The sequence below is a fragment of the Pezoporus flaviventris genome, unplaced genomic scaffold (assembly GCF_033815535.1).
Source record: "Pezoporus flaviventris isolate CSIRO_AGI_PZ_B2104156 unplaced genomic scaffold, CSIRO_AGI_Pfla_v1 ptg000025l, whole genome shotgun sequence".
In the NCBI taxonomy this organism is placed as follows: Eukaryota; Metazoa; Chordata; class Aves; order Psittaciformes; family Psittacidae; genus Pezoporus; species Pezoporus flaviventris.
The window spans coordinates 31675824-31696811 of record NW_026892573.1 but is presented as its reverse complement, the minus strand read 5'-3'; the positions used below and the strand labels follow the sequence as shown (position 1 = coordinate 31696811).

Sequence of the window (20988 nt, the reverse complement as noted above, 5' to 3'; positions counted from 1 at the left end):
GTCTGATGTGCTTCTCACCCACACCATTCCCTATGGTTCAAAGGCAAATTAAGAATGGTTTGTCTTTTCTTTTTTCCCTGTGTTAGTGCAATGAGGAAAGTCTGGCTAAAACACTTAGCATCACAGTGAAAACAAGAACAAGTACCAAGTGTGCTTTAAAAGTGGGAGGGTTTTTGTCTGTGAGAGCCTGGCTGATTTTCCTGTGTGAAGTTCTGAACTACAGGCATTCTTACACAAGGAAAAGAAGGTCCCTTACAGAAGAGTATTTAGAGGTTCTTGTGAGCAGAAGGTGATCAGTGTAAGTGACAACTCCAGTCGCTAAAGGAAACTGAAAGTAAGCCAGCATTCAACAGAAAAGACTTCAATTTCCTAAGCCAACAGGCGACCATTTCTGCTGTTGCTTCACTGCGAACAGGGCTGAACACATGCACTTGCAGGTTTTAAATTTAACACAGAGCATTATAACGGTGCTTCCACTTCTGCATTAGATAAACTTTAGTGCTCAAATGGAATATTGGGATCCTAATGACTTTGCTTTAATAAGACCTAAACTTTTAATTAACCTGCCAAGACAAATTACAGCCATAGCTTTTAGGTAACTATTGCAGACAGCTGAGACTCAACACCAATGCCTCTTCTGGGAGAGGGATTAATGGCAGCTTTGCAATGAGTCTGCTCTTTTCAAGCAAAGGGGCAAAAAAGAAGTCTATTAAACAATCAGTATGGCTAGAAGAAAGCTGAGTGCTAGTTTTATGGAGCAATCTTTCAATTACAGCCAAATGAATTTGGGTATATGAACAGTTTCAGCAGGTCAGTCGAATTTAAAGCGAAGTATTATTGAATCAGAAACAGACTGATATTTATAGGGTGGAAGAAGCTCGGCTGTCAGGCAGCGCACAGGCTGCATCCTGGCCTCCTTAGCAACAAATCAGTGCCTGTGTGTTGAACTGACAGAGAGCACTTCTCTTCCACAGCAACTGAGAGACCTGGTTAGTTCATTTGTTCTTCTTAAGAAATCTCAGCTTCTTGCTTTTAGCAGGGAGAAATGGAGATTTCTGTTACTGTGGCTCCTGCTACCAAGCCTCACAGTGCTCTGTATTAGTTTTAACCCCAGTACGCTGCCTGAACTCCAGCTTCAGTAACTTTGGTGATGCTCGAAGGCAGGACTGTGTCACACAAAGCATGGTGATGCTCTTCTATCATTCCTATCCCTCTGCACAGAAAGAGGAAAAAAAGCCCAAACAAAAATAACTAAATGAAAAGATCAAAGAAAGAAAATGAAGCAGGGAATTTCAAGCTTGTAATCCATCTTTGGCACTGGGCAGACTCTTGTTATGGATATAGTTATTAAAAAGGCCTATAAAATACTTACGAGATATTTAAGGCCTAACAATATTCAGCTTATTGCTAAATACAATCTCCTACAAGCTATTCTTTCTGAAACCACACAAAGCCACCATGCAATTGAGTATGTGAGTTAATACCTGGCCCCGAGGCATATTTAGGAATTTAGGAATAATACAGGAAATCCTTACCAATAGCAGTAGTAAGAAAAGAAACCACTTCCGATTCCTTGCCATCGTTGTAGAAGGCTAAATGCCATATTCCTGAATCTAAATACTGGATAAACCCCGTCTCATGGCTGGACAAGGGCACAAAAGCTCTGTGTTGCCGCTGAGGTCCTTCTAAGCTTCTCGCCTCCTGTGTCAGCAGACGTCTTCCATCAAGGAGCTCGACAAAGTCAAACTGAAACATAAAGAAAGAGTGATGTTTGGGTGTGCTTCAGGCTTCCTCAAGCTTAGTTTCATGTTCTGGGTCTACAGAAGCAGCATAAACAAGTAACTCAGATCTGTTCCTGGCCTACCTGCGAGTACCCATTTTGGAAATAGCCAGTGTATGAATGTAATTACCTGAATCAAGAAATCATCTTTATTTAGAATGGGACATATTGACCTTATTGATGTGCTCTCATTCTGTACAAACACAGCAGGGAAACATGAGGTCCAGAGTCCTAAATTGCACTGTAAGTGTGATGATAAGATGCTTATTTGTTAGTCTCTCTGTGTCTTGGCTAACAAGGGAAATAGAAAAAGCCTAACCAGGTTCTTTGCCTCAATTGCTATGGGTCACCAAGGAAAAGTCAAGAAGTATTTGTATTAAATTCTGGTAGGGGTTTTGCAGGAGTATTTTGTTTAGCCAGAAAGGGTTTTCTTTCCTAAAGCAATAGCAAAAGTGGTTAAAGAATCATAGAAGATGAGATGGAAAAGAGATAAAGTAATATACAGAAGTCTCATTTAGGCAGTGGCTTTGGGAAGCTTTCCTCAAAAGGACACATCCATTTTTTTTGCCAGGGTAACTTCAGCAGAACACCTGCTTTGATTTTGCTATTAGTGTTGCAACTACCTTTAGTTAGCCATTGAAACAACTTTCCAGAGACTTTCTGAGTGATTGCATTTTGTCTGGTGACAAATTAATGGGACAGGTCTGATACAAGCTGAGCAGACAACACAAATGTTAAGTGAACCTCATCTAATCTGACTTTCAACGTGTAGTTAGGTGAACCGGACATCTTGTGAGCAGAATCCAGCAGCTGAGCACTTTTCTGCTCCTTGACTTCACCTGGGTTTGCCCCTCTCATCCAGTTGGTCAAATAAGGCTGTAGTTTTGGGCAGGAAGGAGGGAAAAAGACAAAAAGAAACACCTTATTTTTGTCACAGTATGCTTATTTTTGTCACAGTATGCTTATTTTTGTCACAGTATATGTTTCTATGCTGAATAGTTGCTGAGTGTTGGCTTAATGGGCAGCAATATTTAGGCTTTTTGACTTTACCGTTGCAGTATGTGGGTGATTCTGTTACACTATTAAGGGCATCACCATTAGAGATGAAGGTGTCATTGTCCTGTTCTACTTGGTGCTTGTCAGGCCACCCCTGGAATACTGTGTTCACTTTTGGTCCTGCTGCAGAAAAAAAGATGTGGATGGGGTGGAGAGCGTGCAGAGAAGGGCCACAAAGATGATTCAAGGGTTGGGCAGTGTGTGAGGAAAGGCTGAGGAAGCTGGGACTGTTCAGCCTTAGGAAAAGAAGGCTCAGGGAGACCTGATCCCCATGTGCCAGTGTTTAAAGGGTGGCTACAAAGAAGATGGAGACTTCATTTTTACAAGGAGTCCCATGGAAAAGACAGGTAATGGGTAGAATTTACTCCTGGGGAGACTCCAGTTGGACACAAGAAGAAATTTTTCCCAATGAGAACAATCAGCCATTGGAATAACTTCCCAGGGAAGTGGTGACTCCCTAATGTTGGACACTGTTAAGACTCAGCTGGACAGGGTGGTGGGGCATCATGTGTAGGTCATGCTTTGCCCAGAAAGGTTGGACCAGATGACCCTTGAGGTCCCTTCCAATCTGGGATTCTGTGATTCTACAAAATGTGGTGCTAAAGCAGCATTTGAGAACATAAAAGCCAGCACACCTGCAAAGGACACTCCTTTTGGAGGTCAAATCCAAGTTATCTTTGTCAGAGACAGAGTTTCTATTTTGAATAATGTAAATACACATCATAAAATGTACTAGTGAGAGATTGGTTTGAATGACACTTTGTGAGCCAGGTATTTGTAGCTATTGCCTAGGCTGCCTCCTCATCAGGCCTCAGTGTGGCTGTGACTGACAGCTCCATCCCTGGCAGTGTTCAAGGCCAGGTTGGACAGAGCCTTTGGTGATATGGTCCAGAGTGAGGCATCCCTGCCCATGGCAGGGGGTTGGAACTGGATGATCTTAAGGTTCTTTTCAACCCAAACCATTCTATGATTCTATGATTGTGCCTTATAAGCATCCATTTGTTGCTACATACTAGGTGTAGATGCTTAAAGCTTAGTGAGGTGAAAACAACTTCAAGGCACCCAGCTATGGTGAGCTGCTGTTGTTGCAGTCCAATTGGGGCCATGCTCTACCTGGGGCTTCCTGCCAAAAGCAAAAGTTCATTTTTATAACTATTTACAAGATGCTGCTGTGGATGTTGATGACTTTGCAAAGTTCCTGGTTACCAGTTGTAAATAGTAATTGAACCACAAATGGATTGTGCTTTATTGCATTTTAATACATTCAGCGATTTTTAATATGCAATTAGAGTTATTGCAAGCAAGGAAGTCGTAGATAAAATACCACATTAATCAATTCCAATTGGACTAAGGGAAAAATGCCTCCCACAAGCTGTGATGGCCAATCCCTGAGATTCATGATTTACTAAAATTTGGCTTAGGTTAAAAAGAGCTTTAAATATTATTTGATCTAGAAAGATTAAATAAATAATAATAAACCTGTGTAACTTTTACTATGACTTGTTGAGAAGAATGAGAAGAAATGCCTGGAGTTAACAGTAAACTATTTCAGGCTTCTGCAGGCTCTCTTTCTAAGACTACAGAAAACTGGAGTTTGTATTTAATTCCTACTTATTAGTGTCCACGGTTGTTGGCAACATAGGCTAGAAGACAGGTCACCACAGGCAGAGAATGTTAGAGAATAGTTAGGGTTGGAAAGGACCTTAAGATCATCCAGTTCCAACCCCTTGCTATGGGCAGGGACACCTCACACTAAACAATGTCACCCGAGGCTCTGTCCAGTCTCACCATGAACACTGCCAGGGATGGAGCATTCACAACTTCCTGGGCAACCCATTCCAGTGCCTCACCACTCTCGCAGTAAAGAACTTCCTCCTTATATCCAATCTAAACTTCCCCTGTTTCAGTTTGAACCCGTTACCCCTTGTCCTGTCACTACAGTCCCTAATGAGGAGTCCCTCCCTAGGGACTTCATCTCCACCCAAGTTTTCCAGAGAGAATCTGGAATAGATTGCTGCTTTAGCATGGATAAATATGACTTTCAACAATCTAGGGATAACTTTTAACAATTTAGGAATAAATAAGACTTAACTATTTAGGAATATATGCCAAGGGTCTGCAGCCTTGGGATCAGTTCAAAGATCCTGACATAGAGAATATTAAGGCTCACACTATAGAAGATGGATTATCTAAGCAGAAGAAGTATCTAATTATCTAACACATAAGAAAACCTGATTATCAGCTAGAATTTTACTACTTGCCATCAACTAGATGATAGGCTGGGGGAAAATAATTGACCCTTTATTCAGTTCTTCCAAGGGCTGTATCACTGCTCTGATCATACATTTTGCCAAAGTCTTGTTTACGACATTCCTTACAAAACTTGGGAATACAAAACTCATTGGGTAGATTTATGAGGTGCAGCAGATACGGTGGAGTATGCAAGAGGAAAGATGAGATTTGTGTCAAGTGTATTAACTATAAGAGACAAGTTTACAATTTCAGCACAGAAAACAAGTTACCTATTTAATGACTCCTAAGACTAATAAATTACAGTGAGATAGAACGTCATATAAATAAATAGAGGAGAACAATGTTGTAATTGACAGCAGGTTTATAGAATAATAAATCTAGGGAAAGGGATCATTTAAAATCCCAAATTAAATATTAACAAATAATACATCAGTATTGATTCAGTATCTGCAGCTTCATTAAGTTATTTCATCAGAACAGGGTGGGATATGTGATCTGTTTCTCCAAGTGTACCATTGGTTTTTATTGTCCCTCTAGTTATCTTTGGTGATGTTTTGGTCCGGATGATGATTTTGTTATAGACTTGGCAACTCTCAGTTAGTGGTTACACAAAAAGCAGGGTTCTCAGCATGTGCATTGCCTCGTGCATCATGTCACATTGACAAACGTGTGGCATATCCCACATTCAACATCTCATTCTTAGCAGAAGCTTCAACTGATCCACAACCATGGTGTTTTAAGTGGGAAACATTGATAAATCACTCAGAATACCCCAGCAAAAATGAGGTTAAAGGGAAAAAATAAAGCAGCAATGGTGAGGTTGGCATGGGCTTCTTAATTGCTAAAAACTTTACTATGGTTGGGTTTAGTGCCCTGCTGCACTAAAAGGTTTTGCTTTAAGTTCAACAGACCTGAGGTTTAGGTGTTAAATTTCACACGTGTTATTTAAAGAACTAAAACTATTCATGTAAGAACTCCTGTTCCATAACAGAGAGTAATAATGATAATAAACAAGTAAAATCAACACAGACTTCTCTCTACAGTTAGTATGATGTGACCAAGACTTGAGTTTTGATTTAACTAATACAGGAGGTTTAAGTCTGAAGTGTTTGAATCTCCCTGTAAAAAGAGTCTGATGAAAACTGGGCAATAAGAGCACTGCTGTGTCACTGAATTTATGACCTGCTGATCCTACTGAAACGCTTGAATTCTGCAGAAAAGTAGGCAGAGAAAGTGTAGATTTATAACACCTCTTTGACATAAATAAGTTGCAGGTGTGTTAATATGTAGAAAATACCATATTACCCAGAAAGACTGTAATAAACATATTTGTTTGCTCAGGAAGAAAATAAAAGCAGGGTATTTCCATAAATCTTAAGCAGTTGTGTAGGTTTTTCAGTTAATAGCAGAGGGCAAGGGTAAGTTACAGCATTAATATAAACCTGGTGGTACTTTGATAACTTGCAAGTGGGAGTAAGATGCTTTGCATTGCCAGTGATGTATTAATCAATCTGGTGAAGAGCAGCTTAGAAACTGAACTGGGAAGTAGAGAACGTAATGTACAAAATCTTTAAAGGGTCTGGCTCTTCAGAGCTTTTCCCAGAATGGGATTTCTTGCCATGGCTTTTGCCAAGGTGTGTCAAGAAAACCAATGATATCTTGGTTGCTGTCTTAACTAAACTGGAGGCTTTCATAAGAACTCAGTTTTGTTTGGTTATACACCAGTTACTGGGCCCTGACCAATCTCAGTCTAATCTGGCAGTCGACATGCATGATGTGAAGGGTTGCCCAAGGCATTTCGGCACAGAAGACACAGTGAATCTTGGTCCCATGAGGGTGAACGACCGGGGTCTTCCTGCTCTTACCTTCAGAGGGCAAAGGCAGTGGCTGAAAGAGGGAGACAGACCTGAGATGCAACAAAGTGCTTAAGAGATGGGGGGTTTTGATGTAGTTTAAGTTTGGCTCCTGCTGCAAGGGTTCTGGATGGAAAAGGTGGTATCTCATGCTATCAGGAGCGACCAGTGACCACTAGCTCACAAACCTCTTTTCTTCCCCTGGCAGCTTGCTGCCTTAGGTAACTGCCTGCTTGCAAGTGCCTATAGCACATAGAGTTAACTCTGCAGTTGTCACTTGATTATCTTTCTCTAGACAGATGACATTTAACATCTTACAAGCATGCAACAAATTCTTGCAATAAACAGCTGAAATAAAACAATAAGCCATAAGGACACATAATTTACGACAATTATTAAATTGAAATCCCATTACCTGTGTATGTGATGGTGGGAGGCCTTTTCTGCCATAGATGCCAACCAGAGCAGCCTTTCCTAAAGACACATTGAATTTCAGATGCACTGGGTGGTCGATGAACACCTGAGATCTCCAAAAGATACCAGGAGGGATCTTCTGTGTGGCTCTTCTGCCAACATCAATTTCTCCAGAGTCTATAAAACTGTCGTCGGGAAAGAAACTACTGGGTTTTCCTGCCAAAACACAGGAACAAAAGCCTTGGATTAGCCTGAGATCCTAAAAGTAATCCAATCAGACTGGTATCTCTGACACTGATCTTGTAAAACAGTCAATTAGTGTCCTGAGGTCTTCAGGGTACTTTGTCTAGCCAATCCATATGATTATGGGAGGAAAACTGGCAGGGTTATTCCTGGCTTCGGGAACTGTTTGGTTTGAAAACATGGACATGGGAAGAGCAACCTGAAGAAAAATGGCTTTTTTATTTCAATGGCAGCATCAGAGAGTGTGTAACTACATTGTGAAGAGAAGATAAATCATCTGACATTAAATCCTAAATGAATATAAGTTCACGTTAAATTAGCAAAGAGAAGCGTAGTAAGTGTGAGGCAGACACATCACAGAATGGAATGGTAGTGTGGAGAACAGCAGCATGAACAATGCTAAGTGGGGAAAGGAAAATGTTTCTCTGTTAAAATCAACTCTTGACAGCGGTAACAGTATTTGAAATCTGCTCATCAGTCCAAAGGAAAAAGGACTGGGAAAAATGAAGGAAATCATACCCTGCACTTGAGTAGTGTCTACTAATAAATATAGAATCATGGAGTCACAGACTGGTTTGGGTTGGAAGGGACCTTAAAGCTCATCCAGTTCCAACCCCTGCCACGGGCAGGGACCCCTTCCCCTAGAGCAGCTTGCTCCAAGCCCCTGTGTCCAACCTGGCCTTGAACACTGCCAGGGATGGGGCAGCCACAGCTTCTTCTCTGGGCACCCTGTGCCAGCGCCTCACCACCCTCATAGTACAGAAATTCTTCCTAATGTCCAATCTAAATCTACCCAATGTCTAGTATAAATTTAGCCCTAATCTTATAATGATAAACATCTTCTTGTGCTTAGCCTCTGGAGCCCCAGCTTCTTCAAACTTTAAGCAGTGAAGCGAAAGTGGCTGAGAGGTTTGAATTGGGTTTCAATACAATCTGTGAAGCGTGCATCTTTTCAAACAACAAGCCAATGGAGGCTTCTGTTTCATAAAGCAACCACCAGGCTGGAGAGCCTGAGTCTGCAGATGGCAATCACTACATGCTGAGATGTCCAATGGAGTCAGCAGGGAGCTCAGCATCCCTTGAAACTCTGTCTGAGAGATTCCAGGTTAAAAATTCACACACTTGCAGTCCCCAAAACTGGTGGCTGCTTCAAAAACTCTGGACCCGAAAGGAGCCCAGGAAATGAGGGGCAGAATGAAAACTATAGTGCCAGTATGTTGCCTTTTCAGCCTTTGCTTCAATCAGTTGCCACAGCTTTACCTGCGTGGAGAAAGGCAATGATGCAGCAACCGCTTAGCAAAGAGCCTTTATTTAAAGACACTTCTAGTTAAGTATGCAGAAGTGTCACCTGAAAGACTTTGGCTTTAGTAAGGAGAGAATCATGTCACCAACAAGGACTAATATTCATTTGAGGAATTCAAATTAATGTTATCTCCATCCATCACAGCACACAATTCTGTGTTTCACAGACTGAGCCATTCAAGCAAAATGAGGAGAAACCTTTCAGGTACATACAACCTTTTGCAGGACAGTCCCATTGTGAGATGGCTTTCTTACAGAATCTACATTTAGGGAATGGGAAACAAAATTATCTTTTCCCAAGCTGGATTCAGGTCAAATAATCTTAGAATTTACTTGGCGTGTTGAAAAGGTGAGCGGTAGAACAACCTTTCCGTTTACTGTTTCATATGAAAATATTACCTTTATATAAATTTAAATATAAATCTAATTATTATTATCCTAGAATCACAGAATCACAGAATGGTTTGGGTTGGAAAGGACCTTAAGATAATTCAGCTCCAACTCCCTGCCATGGGCAGGGGTGCCTCACACTAGACCATGTCACCCAAGGACCTGTCCAAAGTGGCCGTGAACACTGCCAGGGATGGATCCTTAAGCTTCTCCTTACACCATCCCAACATTAACTCTTCAGGAAAACCAGACATAAATTGTCTCTGAAATCCATATATAAATTATATGCATATTAACTGTTAACATAAGAAGTCTCTGAAGGTGTCTCTTTGTATCTTCTTTCTCTTTAGCAGAACTTTTGCTCTCAATAAGACTAACCCCTGATTTAAAGCCAGCAACTGCTTATGTACACCGCTGGAGTGGGGCTTGATGGCATGTTCATTTCTATGATATCTTGCGGCAAAAGTTGTATTCATAAAATCATGGAATGGTTTAGGTTGGAAAGGACCTTAAGATCATCCAGTTCCGACCCCTCTGCCTTGAGCAGTGACACCTCACACTAGACCATGTCACCCAAGACTTGTCATACCAGCACAGCCAAGATAGCAAAGAGTGTATGCACATTCATAGCCAAAAAAGCTGCTATTAATTTTATAAGATCCTCATTTACCTTTGTTTATCACATAAATGCAGAGGGAACATCACCTGACTTCTTGTCCTCTTTTAGTCAATGTGCATATTAATAGAGATAATCAGAAGTGGCTTAGGTAAATGGATGGTCTTTCTGAAACATTCTGTGCTGACAGAGTACAGTTGTAGGATGCAAATCAACTAGCTTGCTTCCAAAGGGGATTACTCTATCAGCTGGGCTGTTACGATTTATTTGGCATACTATAAATTATTTGCCACTCTGTCAGGATTAAAAGAAACAGTTCCCATGTCTTCATGCAAAGTTTCTCATTCTATTATTTAAGATGAATAGACTGAGGATTGCATTAAAAAAGAGATAAAGGCATCCCATAGTTTGATCCAAATGAAGGCTTTATTTTTCTGATTATTACTGTCATGTTTTATAGATTCTTAGTAATTCAGATGAAAACCTAAAATATTTGATATGCAGCCTGAATGTTCATTAATAAAGATTGTACATTGGAGTGAACCAGGGAAGCTGAGGATTTAAGATGATAGATCATACAATCACAGAATGGTTTGGGTTGGAAGGGACCCTAAAGCTCATCCAGTTCTAAACCCCTGCCACTGGCAGGGACACCTTCCAGTAGAGCAGCTTGCTCCAAGCCCCTGTGTCCAACCTGGCTCTGATGGATGTTGCTGTGCAAGACATGGCCTGGAGGAAATCAGTGCAGTACGTGTCCTGCCTGTACAGAGAGCAGCACTTGCTCACGTGAGCAGAAATGCTTTTGTGATTGCACAAGATAATAACACAGAAATACTTCTTTGGACACACAATTACAAAGTTCATGTCTCCTCTTGTGGGCAATTCATGTCTGAGAAGCTGACATCCTCAGAGCTGTCACATCATGCTGCCAGCAATTGACATTTATCCTGACACAGAAGTCTAAAGAAAGGCTGAATTCATTCCCTAAAATCCATCCATGTTCCATCAGTTTTAGCCTATAGTAAGATAAGGCCCTATGGACAAGGCACTTCCCAAAGTACAATTAGAGCCAATTCAGCTTCTAGTCAGAAATGAGGTTTTAATCAGAATATCTGACTCCTTAGAATTAACTTCAGGTCTGAATTCTTAATTGGGCTGTCAATTACTTTGCTCTTTCCACAAGTTACCTTGAACTTCTTAGTTGCCATAGCAACTATTCCTAATTTATTTGGATATCAAAATGAACAATTTCATTTCAGGCCTTGCTGAATCTGCTGGTATTTTTGACAGCAAGGTACCCTGACTCACCAAAACGCTTCAGAACATGCATTTCTCTGCCTTCAATTGCAGTTAATCACATGCTTAAATATAAGCATGTGCTTCAGTGCTTTGCTAAGGGATGGGCTTAAACACAGTACTGGAGCACAGGCACAGATGAGAAGGGATGACTTACTGGGAATTGGCAAGCCATTGGTAATGATTCATTCCAAGCAGCTGTAAGGATATTCGAACACATCCCAGCCTCTTTCACTGTGATCAAGAAGACTTTCAAATGTATTTCAATCCATTATACAACAAATTTAAATCACATGCATTTTGGTTTGGAACAGCAGCCGTGTAGCACTGCTAGCGCATTCAGGACAAGATACTGTCCTCTAAAACTTACTGATCTGTAGATTCATAGAATGGTTTGGGTTGGAAGAGACCTTAAAGCTCATCCAGTTCCAATCCCCTGCCACGGGCAGGGACCCCTTCCACTAGAGCAGCTTGCTCCAAGCCCCTGTGTCCAACCTGGCCTTGAACACTGCCAGGGATGGGGCAGCCACAGCTTCTCTGGGCACCCTGTGCCAGCGCCTCAGCACCCTCACAGGGAAGAGTTTCTGCCTAAGAGCTCATCTATAGCTATCCTCTTTCAGCAAAGATCCCCTAAGATCTATATGAAGCACTAACCTGAGGTATCTGCTAATGTTATAAGCAGGGTATTTCCCATATTTCTCTTTTAATAAAGCTTTCTGGAAGCAGTCAACACTTCTACTGCTGACACTGCAAGCACAGCTGGAAAAGAAATCAAGTGGAGGTCTTTCCATCACTTGGATGGCAGTTTTGTATACATCCATTTCTTCTCATTTTGACTTTTTAGAGTAAACGGACAGATCCAAACTAGATGTTGGGGAAATGAAACATATGGCAAGTTAGGGATAGGAAAAGGATCTGTTATGAAGTATTTTTGACTACAACAGCAGGGGCATCTGCAGCTTGATGCACTGTCTAGTCAGGCTTGCTGAGAATAGCCCACTTAGCTGATTTGTCCTTGTAGTAACTTGATGTCAGCCATCAGTTGCTAGTAAATACACTGTTTTTAAAGGAACACACATAATTATGGCCTTTATTTGGACTCATAAAGACAGATAAGAACAAAAAATACTACTATTAATTTAAATGAAACATCAAAATATAGGCTCTCAGCCAAAGTCCAGGGAACTCTGCGTAAACTTTGGAGTGCAAGGAGTTGCCAGAACAGTAGCATTCTTCTTATCTCTTACCCACAAAACTTCCTCCCCCAAAACAACTATCAAAAATAGCCAATGACTTCAATTTGACTGGACTCTGTTAACCTTGTATAGAGAAGCTCGACAGACAAAAGAGCTTTCTGAAAAACTGAGTTTCTCATTTTTCCAGCTCAGTCTTAGGAGGGATAAAACACCTCCCCTTTATGCTTGCAGGTACTGTTGGCAGTGCTGCCTCTATACAAAGCACAGTAAGACATAAAGCTGTTGGATAATGCACTGCAGAACTGAGGACCCATCACTTGCACTGATTTCAGTTACCATCACAAGCTGTCAACATCGTGATGCTTTGTGGAGACCAGGGCTTTTATCTGGCTACTTTTGCAAAGAGAGGTCCAACTCTGCGGTGCCAAAAACCATGCTGTAAAGTAAATATTCTGGTCTGCAAAACACATGGCACTAAATGGCAACGAATAGGCAAACTCAACATGCTTTACTAGTGTAGGGAGACTTGAGCCAGTGCTCAAGGAGTCATTTAATATTCAAGACACACGAGTATTCCCATGAGAACAGCCACTCAAGGCAGGGTTTCACAATGACCTTCTGAAGCCTGTGAGATACGGTACAGATGGTTTCACTTTGGATTTGCGGTGAAGTTGCATATAGTTTTATGACATTAGTGGACATCAGAAGAGTATGAAACTTAGAGAACACAAGGAAACAAGACCGAAGACTACTAGTTCTAGACGCGAAAGACTGGAAAAAGCACCTGGTGATGGCAGCATTGAGGGTAATGGAACATGAGATTGGATGGCTGGAGTTCAGAGGCAGACAGAAGACTCACAACATGGACACACACCAACCATACCTTCACTGGTTCCTTTGCCTTTCCTGTCAGGTAACTCTAACCCTGTGCCCCCCGAAGGATATAAGGAGACGTCCGTTGGCACTGGCCAACTGCTGGCTGTGTCTTCCGTGATCTCATACATCTGCCCTTCCATCGGCTGCAGGTGCCAGTTTAGGCCAAACAGGTGCATGGCTGTGGTGAGCAATGAGAAAAGTCATCTTTTTCTGTTGGGGAGAGGTTCAGAACTATAGGGGCACTTTCTAAAGGCTCCACTTTGCCTTATGAGTGGTGATTGCTTTAGGATAAGAACGGCATTAATGTCATCAGACAGCCCCTGCTGCTTCTACCATACCAACTCCCTAGGTCTTTCCACCCACTTAAACTCATTTTAGATCACCTGTACCAATCCATTCTGCTGCTTCCAGTAGAACTCCTGACTCATGGCCTGTGTGAGGGAATAACCAGGCACAGTGTTTCAGAAAAGGGCTGGGGTGACAATGTGGTGAACACAGAAATACAAGGAGTAGTATTTAACAACATACCAATAAATGCCAGGAAACCACACTCTGGTTTATGCTACTGTATTCATAATGTATTATATAGATTCTTTTTCACTCCTTTGTGTTTTGTTTAAACCCACCAATTACACCCAGAAACACAGATATCTCTGACAGCTTTTCCTATATAAGACCAAATAAAAACTAAGGCAATTTAAGACCCAGCACCACAAATGCAAGCGACTACGACTGGGCGCTCCTTAGTACAACTCAGCTCCTCCTATTCAGATCAAAGGCACCTCCTCAGGGTTTGAAACCAAGCAGTGCCATTTAGCTTTGTGTGATACCAGGGCACAGCTCTCTGTCAAAGTCACCCAGTGCATATGTGAACAAAATTCCAGGAATTTCATAAAGGCAAGGGAAGTTAAGGAACAAGACAGGATACTTAAACGCAAACACATGGATGAGGAGTATGGAAAATCATATGCTTATACCACTCATAGCTGCCCCTTGAAAAGAAAAGCAAAAGAATGTGGCTTCCCATATCAATCCCCAACATAAACATTTCATACTCAATCAGGATCCAGTTTAGCTCCAGGCTCTGCACAGCCAAATGATCTGGTAGTTGCTACATTTGGAATGACATAGCTTTTTTAAGGGAATGCCTTGGTATTTTACACTCTAATTTCTCCAAGTAACTGTACAATGGCACAAGGATTGACAAGTAATCTGAGCAGTTCTCCACAAACAGCATGTTTAGGCAATTTTAGCAAAATCAGTGATTTTTTCCCCACTTTAATCTCAATTAGGTCATCTACCATTTACTAACAGGAATAAGGTTGTCTTTGCACTACTACATCACAAAACACAGTGAGAGCAAAACTCTCCTTCTACCACGTTAATAAAGTCTTAATCATTAGGAAAGAAAATACACTCCTAAGGCTTCCAACAGCAAGGAATCACAGTGAGGAAGGTCTCCTGAGGACCCACTCAAAACGTGAATGTTTTTATTCAGGTACACATTCCAAGAAGGAATGCCAGCAACACAACTGGTAACTCAACCAGGATACTTTAGGCATCTGAAAGTACATTTCCTTGGCAGAGAAACTGTGCAAGGGAAGAGAGGAAATCAGGCTGGAAACAAGGAATTTGCAGCAAGCATTTGGCACAGCTGTGCTTGCACAGTATCTTTGTGTTTATACGGCTCTCATCTGAGTGCCTGGGCACTTCAGAGCTATTGACCTCATGGAACCTCATCAGGTAGGAATCTGTTATTTCTCTTTCACTGCAAGTAAAAAGAGAACTACAGCAGATTAAAGGACTTGTTTGGGCATTAAAGTGTGATTGTGTGTTCATTCACTTAAGTTACTCCTTACTCACAGGTTCACAAGCCCTAACAGGCATTTCAGTTCTGGATGCTGCCTGAGAATGCCATCCAGGCTGGACCTCTCCAAGGACCGGAGTGTTACCTAGGTGCCACTGAATGTTTGTAGTTCCAAGTGGAATTAAACCTGTACTGTTCACTCCTCCAAACCCAGGGAATCCCATACAGCAAGCAGCCTGGATGCCTCTTCAAACCCTAAGTGTTTAATCCCAATTTCGCCTACAGTTCCAACTTCATATTCAATGATTTGCATTAACTTATACTGGGCACCACTGGTTCAGGCAAGAACCAAGCCAGTGGGCTCTTTGTTCTGTCCTTTGGATATCACAGTCTAAGTGCCACACAAACTCTTAGGAACACAATGAAAGGCCATTGTTTCCCTGGAAGGACACTGTTTCTTCTCTTCTCCTTAGGAGGACTTTGTGGCTTGTGGATCATTATTTACTGCAAGAAAATGAAGGTGAAGAACTCAGCATTGTTTTGGATGGGTTGGAAAGCTATAAGCATTTCTTCCAGGCATGTAAAATCCATTTAAAAACACCTGAGAGGAAATGTCTTATGAAGGGAATATCTTGCTTCAGTGTAATGACAGAACTGGTAGCTTGGAAGTGTGCTAAGGCTTTTTTTGACATTATCCATCCCCTTGAGCCACTGAATCAACCATTCAATACCACCATTCATTCCTGAACACCTGAAAATTGTCTTACAATGTTCCAATATAGAAAATATGACAGAATAACCTGTAACATAGATACTGTGTTATCATACAGAGATAAAAAGACTTCATTAATACGTTAACTTTTGTCTTTGGTGAATAGATTTTGTCTAAGGCAAAAAGCTTCTTGTGTTCATTGATACCATCACCACATAGATCACAGAAGCAAAGAATCCCGGACTGGTTTGGGTTGGAAGGGACCTTAAAGCTCACCCAGTTCCAACCCCTGCCATGGGCAGGGACACCTTCCACTAGAGCAGCTTGCTCCAAGCCCCTGTGTCCAACCTGCCCTTGAACACTGCCAGGGATGGGGCAGCCACAGCTTCTCTGGGCACCCTGTGCCAGCGCCTCAGCACCCTCACAGGGAAGAATTCCTTATATCAAATCTAAACCTACTCTCTTCAATGGGAACCATTATCCCTTCTCCTGTCACTACAGTTCCAGGTAGAAAGCCTCTCTCCATCATTCTTACAAGCTCCCTCTAAGCATTGGAAGGCTGTAAGAAGGTCACCAGTGATGACCCATGAGAGCTATGTGCACCATGCATGCAAAAGCACAAGCATCCGAGAAACAGAAATATATTTGAAAATCATTTTGGTTGCTAAGCGGCTTAAAAAGAGTTCAGAAAGGGGTGCAAAAGCCTGGAGCTAGTGTTTTATCCAGGACTTCTGATTTGACGTTTCTAACCACAAAAGCCTATAAATATTCCCACCCATAAAGCAAACAGGCATCATGCAATTTCTGCTGCAGGTAGGTGATATCCACAGGAGCCTCCCTGAAACAGGAACAAAGAGTTGGATTTACTGTGGAAACACACTCCAGTAGCAGGCAATTGTTAGGAAGTCTGATCAAGTCTTTAATGTTAGTATCTTCCAAATAGCAGTGACAAGCTGATAGAATATTCATTCTTCTGCTTGCCCCCTCTAACTGCCACACTCATGCTAAAAAGTCAAGTAGTAACAGCGGTGGATGTTTTGGGTCTCTACATCTCAGTGGGATGCGTGAAACTGTTGATGCACTCAGATGTTTAAAGGATTTAGGAGAGGTACAAATCAACCTTGTCCTGTGCTAAATTGATGCAAAGCTCTTCCTTGTGAGAAAGAAAGAAAGAAAAAGAAGACCATAATGAAGGAAAAACCCCGGAACAATGGATGAGAGGCACAATCATATACTTTGAAGTGTTAATGTTCCTGAAAGTAAAGTGAAGCTGTAAAAATAGTTTGAGATCCCTGATGTTCTCAGTCTCCAGGTCAATGGAACCCACTGTTGACATTTTCTCTGGCTTTCTCTCCCCCTCTTTGCTCAGCTAGATGGAGGATGTGGCTCACAAAGAGAAAATGCCTTCCTAAAAGCCCTTCTTGTCCTTCTCCCTCTCCCTCCCCAACGGGATGCTCAGCAGATACTCAGCTATTGAAGGCCCCCCACATATTAAAAGAGCACACTGCAATTAACAATCATTAAAGTGTTCCCTTTTGTAAAATACCATGTAGCTTTCACTGCCTGGGAAGCCTCCTGACATGCCCTTTGCAGTAGCTTTGCTTCTCTTTCCCATGGCTAATAAAACTCTTGTGTCTGACTTCTCTTGGAACAGAAACAAGTCTTAGGGGAAGCCCTGCATGTGTCCTCTCTGGGCTGGTTCAGCACCAACAACTTAGATGATATAAAGGCACCTGGGGCCTCTGGCCCATTATACTCATGTTTTGACATTAAATCTTTGACTTTCACAACCTTTTAACTGTAGCTAAGGACTAGCAAAAAGTGCCCTAAAATTTGCTGTGCCCAATAACAGTTTTCCATGCAGAATAAACCACCTTATCCTCAGTCCTGCCTTCTTGGTGGGGAAAACAAGGAAGCCAAACTCCCACCCTTTCAGGATTTGGTTTCTTTGCTGAGTTCAGCAGTTCAGTGTGATGTGGCTGTCCATTTGATGGACTCAGACTCACTTTAGCAAAGTGAATTTACCCACAGTTTAGCATCAGCTGAGCTGTTTAACCGCCCAAATAAATCAAAGCTCATCTCGGTGGAACCATGTATTCAGGGTAATGATTCTTGATGTTTTAATATATTATCTTTATGTGTATCACACTATTCTGACTCCATAGCTGCTTGTGGAGGCCATAAGCAACATTAGATAATGTTATTAAGCCAAATAAAGAGGAAAATTGTTTCCAAGTTTGTTTTGAAGAGACACAGGCTTTTGGATATCTTTGTATTATTGCCACTTGCTTATGACACAGCAAAACACTAAAGTCAAAACACTTTACTCAGCAAAGCAGAGAACAAAGAAACTGGTACAGCATTTAGGATGAAAAAGGACAAACAAAGGTAATAATTCACATAGTCAACAAAATGGACATCATTTGGGACAGGTTGATGGAACGAAAGAATTCACAGAGACAGACAGATGAATGTGATAGATCACAGGGAGAAGAAAAGATAAGACATGCTTACTGAAGCATGTGAGACCCCCAGAAACCACCCCCGTCAGCAGAACATTGGAAACCACACTGCTAGCCCTTTATTAGCTCGTTGCTTTGCAGCAAGATAAGTGCAATAAATAACCAAACTGATCAATTGTGATGCTTGAAATTAAGGCGATGGCTGAAGCCACCGGCTGCTTGGAGAGTCTTTGTTAAAGGCATTCTCATGGCAGTTCGCAGGCTCTCCTCTCCCCTATCCTGTCCTCTCCTGTTCTGTCCTCTCGTATCCTCCCCTATCCTCTCCTCTTCTCCCTTTTCCTACTGCAGCTGGCTCGGTGCTTTCTAAGGAATGAATAAAACAACAACAGTTTTACTATTGACAACTGAACTTGCCCTGAACAGTTTCTCAGAACTGGGAGCTCACCAAAGCACCAAGTTAAGCATCACCACTACAAGCACGGTGCAGAGTGACAGCATGTAGGAAAGACAAGTTCTTTGAGCTTCTCATCTGAAACACCTAGGAGTGTTTCCACTAAGAATGCTCCATGCGCTGAAACTATCTTTACCTAAGGATGTCTACAGGGCTGGAGCAGCTCTGCTCTGGAGCCAGGCTGAGAGAGCTGGGCTGAGTCAGCCTGGAGAAGAGAAGGCTCCTGAAGGGGAGACCTGAGAGCAGCTCCAGTGCCTAAAGGGGCTGCAGGAAAGCTGGAGAGGGGCTTTGGACAAGGGACTACAGGGCCAGGCCAAGGGGAATGGCTTTAACCTGCCCGAGGGGAGACTGAGCTGAGCTCTTAGGCAGAAGCTCTTCCCTATGAGGGTGCTGAGGCACTGGCACAGGGTGCCCAGAGAAGCTTTGGCTGCCCCATCCGTGGCAGTGTTCAAGGCCAGGCTGGACACAGGGGCTTGGAGCAAGCTGCTGTAGTGGAAGGGGTCCCTTCCCGTGGCAGGGGGGTGGAACTGGATGAGGTTTAAGGTCCCTTCCAACCCAAACCATTCGGTGATTCTGTGATCCTATTTCAGTACATTTTGCAGAAATAACACAGGAGAGTGCACAAGCTTTGGAAACACCAGATTCCTCTGCACAGTCACTGCACCCTCCTCAGCTCAGCTCTGCTAACACTGGGCTCTATGTGGAGAAGAGTTTACCTCCAAAAAAGCACCTCACTGCACTGGTGACAGCAGAGAGAAGGAACATCAGGAAAGAGTGAAGAAGAAAGTAAAAGGGGCTTGGAACAGGAAAAAGAGCTGGAGCTCAGTCAGTGGTTGAGAAGACATTTATACATCTTGTTCCTTTGCTCTGCCCTCGTTTTGTGCACTCATGTATAAGGCATGTGGTGGCTACATATTCCTCTTTAACCTTCAGCTTTGGCAGCAGACTTGTAATAACAGTCTTTAAAATGAGACCTGAGGTTTGTGTTTTCTCCTCCCTGAAAAAGAAGAAGCTAAATTCCACCAGTGAATTACTCAAGGCTAATTTTGACTCAAGGAAATGTATTGCCTTCCCTCCTGTCTCTGGAATCAACTCGCCTGTAATTATCTGGATAGCTGTGTCTCTCTACACTGAAACCAGACGATTTCTGTAGAAGTGGGAGAATTGGCTGTTGCAGAATTAATCATATTTCTGTGACATTCCACGTTATGAGAAAGAGCTTTTCAGCATGAAATAATCACTGGTTTGTCAATCCTCAATAAATCAAGGAAGATATTAAGAGAATGGAAACAGTAAAACAAACACTAAAAAAAAAGACATATCAACCAGTTTGTTTTTCTCTTATACTTCTGTTCCATTTCAGTGCTAGACAAGGCTTCTGTGTCCCAGCATGGCAGAACATACCAATGCAGCTGAGGACTGAAGTGGCCCTATGGCCTGACTGATGTTGGAAGAGGGTAAAAGCAGTAAGCATGGATGCAGCACATTTTACCTGCACTCCTTGTCTATGTGGTCAAGTCCTGGACCAGATAGATTCAAGATGTTGTTTATCTAAGGGCAAGGGACACTCTGAGTGTTGCAGTTATTTAGCACCCAAGGATCTAACAAGTCCTCAAGTCAGAAACTGAAATATAGGATCCTGACTAAAGATCCCATTGGTTCTTAACATCATGAATTCATATCATTTAGACATACAGCTTGGATTTACACATACACCCCTGGCAGTGTTCAAGGCCAGGTTGGATGCGGCTTGGATCAACCTGGTCTAGTGGAAGGTGTCCATGCCTGTGGCAGGGGTTGGAACTGGATGGGTTTTAAGGTCCCTTCCAACTCAAGCCAGTTTGGGATTCTGTGGTGGGGTTTTAGGACCTTCAGAAAGACGTAGGTGCTTTCTCAGCCAGGTCAGTAAAGACACATGCTATGGAACCCCTCTAGTAATACCTGGGACCCTGCCTGCTGCCTGGCCAGACCTCCACATCCGGAGCTCAAACTACACATGTACCAGCAGCATTTCTTTCAGAGGTAATTCAGGCTTCCTCCTTCCCTCAGTCAGAATCACCAAGTACAAAAGAGGAATTCAAATTCCTACCTCTTAAAATTCTGCCATCAGAATGGGAACTGCCTCTGGGGAAAACAAAGCATTGTGGTAATCACCTAAAGTCCCGGCTGCAAATGCATTTACTTGCTTTGATTCGACACAAACCAGTTATTCTTTGACCCCTCCTGACTGCAGAGCTGTATCAAAGCTTTCCAAGACAGCAGCAGATGGTCTACCAAATAG

General features: G+C 42.3%; 1 protein-coding gene across 11 annotated transcripts in view; it reads right to left on the bottom strand.

Annotated features, from left to right (window-relative positions):
* The window catches only part of TENM4 (teneurin transmembrane protein 4), a 759599-nt gene that overhangs the window by 177536 nt on the left and 561075 nt on the right, over positions 1-20988 (bottom strand). For 10 of the 11 annotated variants that reach the window (XM_061458042.1, XM_061458041.1, XM_061458044.1 and 7 more), the window contains 3 exons: positions 13283-13453; positions 7358-7572; positions 1536-1746 (listed from right to left, as the gene is read on the bottom strand). In XM_061458042.1, the coding sequence (XP_061314026.1) occupies positions 1536-1746; positions 7358-7572; positions 13283-13453 (597 nt within the window). The remainder of the gene's footprint in view (positions 1-1535; positions 1747-7357; positions 7573-13282; positions 13454-20988) is intronic. The other variant, XM_061458049.1, reaches the window with a different exon arrangement.